Here is a 7,537-nt window from a genome sequence, read left to right as displayed (position 1 = left end):
GGACAGAGCTGCCCCTCGGGGGTGCTTCCCTGAGCTCCTGCAAGAAATGGTGTCCAGCAAGGGAGAGGGGGTGACTCCACGAGTGAGGGAGGTTGGTTGGGGAAGGCTCCTGAGTCCCCATCAGCACCTTCTGGCACTTTGGAGGGGGATGATGTTGGGCTGTGGGAGGTTAAATTGCATCCCTCTGCTTCAGGCTGGGCACACACTGTGTTGTTGGGTTTGTTAGAGTCAGAGGGTGAGTTTCAGGCGTGAGGCATGCTCAAGACAGAGGTGTAAGCAAGAGCTCCTCAGCCTCTGGCTTCCTCTGATGTATTTACATCTGCTTATTGACAAAGCATAATGAAATCTAAGCCAGGAAAAGCTGCATGCTGAAAAGATGTTAGAGAGCCCTACAACAGAAGCAGGACTACCTGCCTTAGAAGCTCCATTACAATTAATACCACACCCTCATCCCTCAGCTTTGCTTTCAAATGGAAAATTTGAAAAAAAAAATCACAATAACACAACCCTGCAGCTAATCTGGAAACGGGTTTTGTGCCAGCCACCAACATACCAAATGTTTAAACCTCAACAGTGCTGGGAAGAAAATGCTCGCGTGGATTAAAAATTGGAGAACTAGTAGAAATCTCAGCATCAGCTCTGTGCTGGGCAGCAGCCCTGTGGGGAAGGGGCTCTGCAGCAGCTCTGAGGTGTGAGGGTGGATGTTCCCTCCACTGCTCAGGGTGTGATGTGGGCTGGGGGTGGTGGGTGGAGGGTGCCGAGTGCGGCTGTATGGACCTTCCTCCTCCTCCTCCATTCCTCAAGACTTTTTAGAGTGACTTGTCCATGGGTGACGTGAGGGTGGATGTTCCCTCCACTGCTCAGGGTGTGATGTGGGCTGGGGGTGGTGGGTGGAGGGTGCCGGGTGCGGCTGTACGGAGCTTCCTCCTCCTCCTAACTTCCTCAAGACTTTTTAGAGCGACTTGTCCATGGGTGACCCCATGAGAAACTCATCCTCTTGTGGGTGGGGGCCCCTCCCCTGCCAGCCTCCAGGACAGACTTCCTCTGCTGTGGGTTGCTGAGGTGGCTCCGTGCACCACGGGGATCAGCGACTCTCCTTCGCCCGCAGGTTGCGGCAAGGGCGGCTCCGGAGCGCGGCTCGTTCCCAGGCGCCGGCCGAGCTCCCAGGCTGCTGAAGCTGCTGCCCTGAGGTGCCCGTTGCCCTGGGCTGCAGGATGGAGGGTGGCAGGAGAGCCCGGGTGGGCGCCGTTGGCTGGGTGTGCACAGCCTTGTGCCTGGCGTCCTGCGCGGGCGCCTTCTCGCACGGCGCCGGCCTCTCCTCCTGCGCCAACATGACGCCCGGGCACCTGCGTGTGCAGCTGCACAGCCCCAGCAGCACCCACCTCGCCCTCCACACCAACGTGTCCTCCTTCTGGCCAGGGGACAAGGTTCCAGGTAAAGACCAGCTTCTCCTTCCTGCCGCTGGGAAATAATTAATCCCAAGCGACAGCACACAGGATTTTGTGTATCTATAGGGGGGGGGGGGGGGGGTCCTCAAACCTTGCAGCTTAAAAACAGCTCCATGCTGCCTAAGGTGGTGTGGCCAGCAGCTTCTAGTCAAGGGGGGAGTAAAGACTCAAGTAAATTTTGTGTGTGCCTCCCAGCTGAAGCCTGGGCTGCTGCATCCAGCCTGTCCAAGCGAGGACAAAATAAGATGATTTTGCTGTTGTTGTTGCTGCACAAAGTTTTCGTTTGGTTTCGGCGCTACCCCTGGCGACTCCACTGCAAACAATTCACCCCAAAACTATGAGACCAACCTCTGTGTCTCGGGTTTTGTCTTGCAGTGACAGTGAGGAGCACTCGGGATTTTATGGGCTTCTTGCTCCAAGCTCGCAGAGTGCCCACCGATGAAATCACTGGCACCTTCATCTTCATCCCTCCTGGCTCCAAGCTCCTCACTTGTTCTGAAGGAGGTGACACCGTCACCCACTCAGACAAGTCACTGAAGAGAAACCTCTCCTTTGTGTGGAAAGCACCAGCCCAACCCATTGGAGACATCAAGTTCTTGTAAGAACACGCTGGTTCCTAACCAGAATTTGTGTCTTCTCAGTGGCTTCATTTGCCCGTCGTACTTGGCCAGCACGGTGATTTATGGATCTTGAGCCCTGTGTAGCTAAATAATTATTAAATGCTGCAACAGCATCCCAGCTGGCACATAAATCACCATTTCTATCTGCTTTTTATGTACGTGGTCACTGTTTTCTCAGAACAAATCCACTGGAAGATTGCAGCCTATTTTAACATTGGAAATATTATAATTATTATAATATTAATATTAGAAATATTAAAGCATAAAGAGAAAACTTTGATCATAGTGCCTGTTTCTAAATAACACACCCTGCAGGGCTTCCCTGCCTACAGGATAATCTTGTATGTCACTTCTTTAAGGAAAAAAAAAAAAAGTGATTATTTTAAAGTTAAAAGCAAAGAGAATTATTTGCATTAGGAAGAGAGATTGAGTCAAAACCTGGGTCAAAAACTGATGTCTCTGTTTTGCACCAAAGTCCCAAATTGTCCAAGTATTTTAGTTCTGATCTGGAATGAAACTAAAAGTCTTCTGTGTGGCTGCCTTAACTGAATCAGAAATATCACTGCTTGGTATTTCCAATTTTTGCCCATTGTTTTAGACTGGAAATTACTACTAAAACCACATAAAACTCAAGCAACAGAATAAACCAAACCCAACAAGACCTGTTCCTAGCCACCTGCTCTGATGCTTCCTTCACCCTCTGGCTTTTCACCCCCCCGAGCTGATTTCTGATGGCCTCTCCCTTTTCTCCCTAGCATAGCACCTAAAAAAATTCCTTGCTAGGCTTAAAAAGTGCCTTGTAAGAATCATTGGCACAGGAAAACCCGGGCTGCTTCTCCCTCAGCTAATTCTCAGAAGCCGCTGAGCAATCTGAGCTGAAACTCTCCCAAAATCTCCAGCTTAAATAAGGCTCTGGGGGTGGATAAAGGCTGCCCAAGGCAGCCTTGGCACCTGACAAAAAGCAGAGGGTCAGGCAGGCTCAAATATCACAGGGTTGAGAAGAGAGAGGGTTTTTTGTCCCCCCTACCTATTCTGCTGTTTGCACAAGTGGCATTGACTTGTTTTAATGAGTAAATACCACTGTTGTCTCCCTGCCTACGGAAGATTATAAGCAGAGCTGGCCCAACTTTTCCAAATGTACTTCTATGAACACAGTGAGTATAACAGCTTTTCCTTTTTTAATTTAAGTTCCCACACAGCTTTTTTTTGGCTGATCTTAATTAGGAGTGGTGGTTCTTCACCCTCTATCTTTCTTACAGCACCTGGTTTCTTTTATTTGGAATATAAAACGTGTGATGGGCTAATATTTGAAAATACTTCTGCAAAGCTTCTGTCTTCAGATTAAAACAGTCCTTGTGACGAGCTAAACAGTCAGATGTTTCATTAATGCTCAGGAGCCAGTAAATTCTTGCCTCATTCTGTCTTAACAGCATCTCCATAGTCCAGTCCTACTTCATTTACTGGGCGAGGATCGAGTCTGCTGCCGTGGCTCAGCGAGGCCAACCCAAAACAGCAGCTGGGAGCAGAAAGCAGCCTGACCCCACAGCCCCTGTGCCCTCACAGGCACCAGCTGACCCCCACCCCACAGGTATGGAGAGCAGAGGTTGGGGTTCCTTACCAGCCCCTTCCCACGGAGTGGTTGGGCAGGTGTGGAGTGGGAGTGACTCCTGTAACTCCTGTGGCTGTAGCTCAGCAGTGGTGGTGATGAACTCTTGGAGCCAGGGCAGGGGGCAGCACTCCAGGGGATGGAACCTCTTCTCAGGAGGGCACCAGAAAGATACAACAGGGTTGTCAGTTATTACAATTTCAATGTAGACACTAAAATGCAACATCCTCTACCTGAGAGCTCCCAAAGACAAGCAAGTACAATTAGACTGTTGTCTAAATAAAGGAATACATTTGCCTCTGAATGTGGCTTTTGCCCTTCAGGTACATATTAATTGTATTTGGTCAGTAAAAAGCTCCAAGAATTTGCTTATACCCAAAGCAGATGCGTTTCTCAGCATTTTTGGCACAGCATCAAGACTGAGTTTTAATTATTTCACTTGACCATCACTCAGGCAGCAGCCTTTGCTGCTTCACTTTCCAGCTGGGTTCCCACTTAGGATGAAACAGTCTGAAAATTAAAGAAAAAAAAAGTCACAGCTACGATTCTTCTGGGCAAACATTCCTTCAAATCCCACTCGGTGCCAAACCAACCCCAGACAATAAACTTCTTTCTGTTCCTCTCTCCCTGCTTCTTGCTTGGTCTCCCTGCTGGACAAGGTCCCACCTCTCCTGTGGCTGCCACCAGCACCCCCGCCAGCCCCACCAGCATCGTGGCGACGCCGGCACTGGAGCCAGGTTTTGGTTGGGGGGTCAGACACCCTCCCTGGGGGGTCAGACACCCACCCTGGGGGGTCAGAAGCCCACCCTGGGGGCTCAGAAGCCCACCCTGGGGGCTCAGATGCCCATCCTTTTGCTGAGCCCAAGCAGCTGGCCCGGCCTTCCCGAGCAGTGTCTGGCACAAGCAACAGGTCCAGCAGCCAGGGGCTGGAGCCCTCCCTCCCCACCCGAGACCCCGGCAGGGTGGACACCTTGAGAGGTCTCCTCTCCTGGGACAACACCTCCAGCTACAGCACCTCCAACAGGTAAACTAGGAGGTGGGAAGAGCTGATTCTCCATCCTTTCTGGGGTAGGAGAAGAGCTCCAGTTTCCCTGGGGATGAGCAAAGGGGTGTGTGTCTGGGGGAGGGGGGTGAGAGGGTGTTTGTGTGCCAAAAGTTTGAGAGATAACCCTTTGGAGGTTGCACGGGACAGAGAGTGACAGGGAGAAGCTCCCAAACTCTTCAAAACCCCACGCTGCCCAGGGGACTGAAAAATGTGACAAAAAACTTACTGACAGCTACAATATTATTCTGAAAGCACGTGGAAATATTCAATGAAACTGAACTCAGCAGAGCTACTCCTCCATCTGCAGGGAAAAGAAAGAAAAGGTTCAAAGCAGTTATGAAATTTGGGCTTGAGATGTCTGCTCAGAAGTCCTGGAGGGTTTGGGCCACATGAGCTTTATGCAGCATTTTATATCATGGGTGAAAATCAAAGCAGTTATGAAATTTGGGCTTGAGAATGTCTGCTCACAAGTCCTGGAGGGTTTGGGCCACACGAGCTTTACACAGCATTTTATATCATGGGTGAAAATGACCAGGAGAGGACTAAAAGGATCATTTAAAATTTTTAAATTGAAATAGGCCCAGTTAAAAATACAGCCCTGCAGTGACTGCGTGCACCCCGGGGCTGCTCTAGGGAGTGGGCAGCTCCTCTGGGCAGTGAGGGGGTCACCTCCTAACCCTCCTTTCCTCCATCCCCACCCCAGGGCAGGAAGCTCTGCCAGCAATGCCACCCCACGCCTGTGTCTGACCTGTGAAGGAGACAGCCAGGTAAGCAGCTGGGGCAGGGAGGATCCTCCTCCAGAGACAGAGAGGATTTTTTACCTGCTGTAAAAACAATCTGAAAGAATTTTTCCGTGTGTAGCTAGGACTGAAGGCTGCTGGGTGTTACTGGGCTGGAAATGTGTGTTGTAGGCATGTGGAAGGCTGAGCTGGACAGGGACCACCCGTGGCATTCACTAGAGGGCAAGGACTTGGGGCTGGCCAAGGAAGCTGTTGGTTTGCTTCCTGAGGGCAGGGCCAGCCCAGGAGGTGGCAGCAGGGTGGCTGTGGGTATGGGAGGAGGTGAGGGAGCTGGAGAGGGCAATTAGAGAAAAAGAAAAAAGGGGAGCAAGAGGAGAGAGAAACTGGAGAACACCAGGGCTGTGGAGGAGAGAGGAGGACAGAGAGGAGGGACATGGGACATGAGCATCTGGTGTAGCCCTGGAGAAATGGCAAAGAGGGCAACCAAAGGAAAGGAGTTACTGCATGAGGCAAGACCAGAAGAGCATAACAAAATGAAAATGTTGAAAAATTAGGTAAGAAAGGAGAGAAGTATGAAAAGTGAGGTGACACAGGGCAAGGACTTGCAAGGCAATTTACTTTTCAGTCCCAAATCCTGCTGTCTATCCCCAGAATATGCTGTTTGCATTTTGAGGGCAGGTGATCCATGCACACACAATCCTAACTTTGCCAGCCAGCTACTTTACAGTTCAGCCACTGAAAGCCTTTTATTTACTCCTGTATCCTCCCAGCACCTTCAGGAACCATCTCTTCCACAAAGGATGCTCTGACCCTCCCCTACTTTTGCCTCACAGCTTGCCAGGGCTTCTACCTGTCCCTGCCACACTGTCTTCCCAGTGAGCTCTAGAAATGGCTGTTGATGGTGGAGGGTGAGAGTTTCTCTGGTGTGATTAGTGGAGGTGTGAAAAAGCCTGCTGGGCTGGACAGGCTGGGGAGCTGCCAGCTCCTGAGGGCCAGCTCCAAATCTCAGTGGGGCCAAAGAGAAAACCTCCAGTACGTTTTGCAGGTTTTGGATGGGGGCTCAGTGGGAATGGAAAAGAATTCATTGGGGGGGCCTCCTAAATGGTGTGATTGTTTCACAGTCTCAGATGGAATCTGCCAGCAAAGCCTGCAGAGCTGGCATGGAGTGCCTGGCATTTTGTGAGGATAAAATAGGTGTGCTGGGAACAGGAGTGTGCAGGAACAGTCACTCCCAATGAAGTGGGTGGTTAAACTAAGCTGAGAGGCAGCAGTTTTTGAACTGGTTGTGTAGACTGAGAACACAAGACCAGCTGTGGGGAGAGTTCACAGGCTGTACGTGCCTGCCCCAAAACCACTGATGTCAAAGGCCACCCCGAGTCCCCTGGGCCCCTCTGCTCCACAGTTTGACCCACAGCCTCAGAAGGGTGAATCCCAGTGGGCCCAGTGTGACCCCAGGCACAGAGCTGGGCTGGGAAGATGGTGCCTGTCCTGTCACTGTGATGCTGCCATCACTCATGCTGGCCATCATTAAGGGATTTTTTTTTATTTTTGGTGATGATGGCTGTGAAAAATATCACCACAACGGGAGCTGCTGACCTTTACTCAGGCAGAGCAGTGACCTTCCTCTCTGCCTGAGCCTTTCACCTCTGCCTGGGCTCCCTGGGAGCAGCTCCCAGTGCCCTGTCCCTCCCGTGGCAGTTCTGGTACAGATGGAGCAGGGCTGAGTCTGCTGTGTTCTCCAGGAGCTGCTGAGCAAGCAGGGGGTGGAGCAGGGTCATTCTAAGGCCAGGAGAACACCCGGGTGTCCAAAATACAGAGCTGCACTGTATCATGACACAGGTAGTGAGAAATAACCAGCCTCTTTTCTCTTCCCCCACCCCACATCTTGTGGTGTTTTTGCTTCAAAGGGCACTACCAGGAGCGGGCACTCCTTGAGGGCCTCCCCAGAAGCCACAGCACCTCCTGCTGCCCTGGGCGATGCTGCTCTGCCCACAGCCTGGCCTGGCCACCCCGACGGCGCCAGCAATTTGTCATCAGCTTCGAGGCAAACGGCAGAACGAGAGCCGGCCCCGCGGCCA

The 7,537-nt window shown here is 51.4% G+C and overlaps 1 protein-coding gene across 1 annotated transcript; it reads left to right on the top strand.

Annotated features, from left to right (window-relative positions):
• Positions 1-1,331: 1,331 nt before the first annotated feature.
• On the top strand, positions 1,332-2,046 carry LOC103776760 (putative defense protein 3; the record flags this gene model as incomplete). Its single annotated transcript, XM_008944285.1, has 2 exons — positions 1,332-1,434; positions 1,824-2,046. Coding segments are annotated over exons 1-2 (326 nt in total), but the record flags the coding sequence as incomplete, so codon positions are not given.
• Positions 2,047-7,537: the final 5,491 nt, after the last annotated feature.

The sequence above is a fragment of the Merops nubicus genome, unplaced genomic scaffold (assembly GCF_000691845.1).
Source record: "Merops nubicus isolate BGI_N331 unplaced genomic scaffold, ASM69184v1 scaffold9847, whole genome shotgun sequence".
Classification (NCBI taxonomy): domain Eukaryota; kingdom Metazoa; phylum Chordata; class Aves; order Coraciiformes; family Meropidae; genus Merops; species Merops nubicus.
The sequence above is the reverse complement of the archived record's forward strand: the minus strand, read 5'-3'. Positions and strand labels throughout refer to the sequence as shown.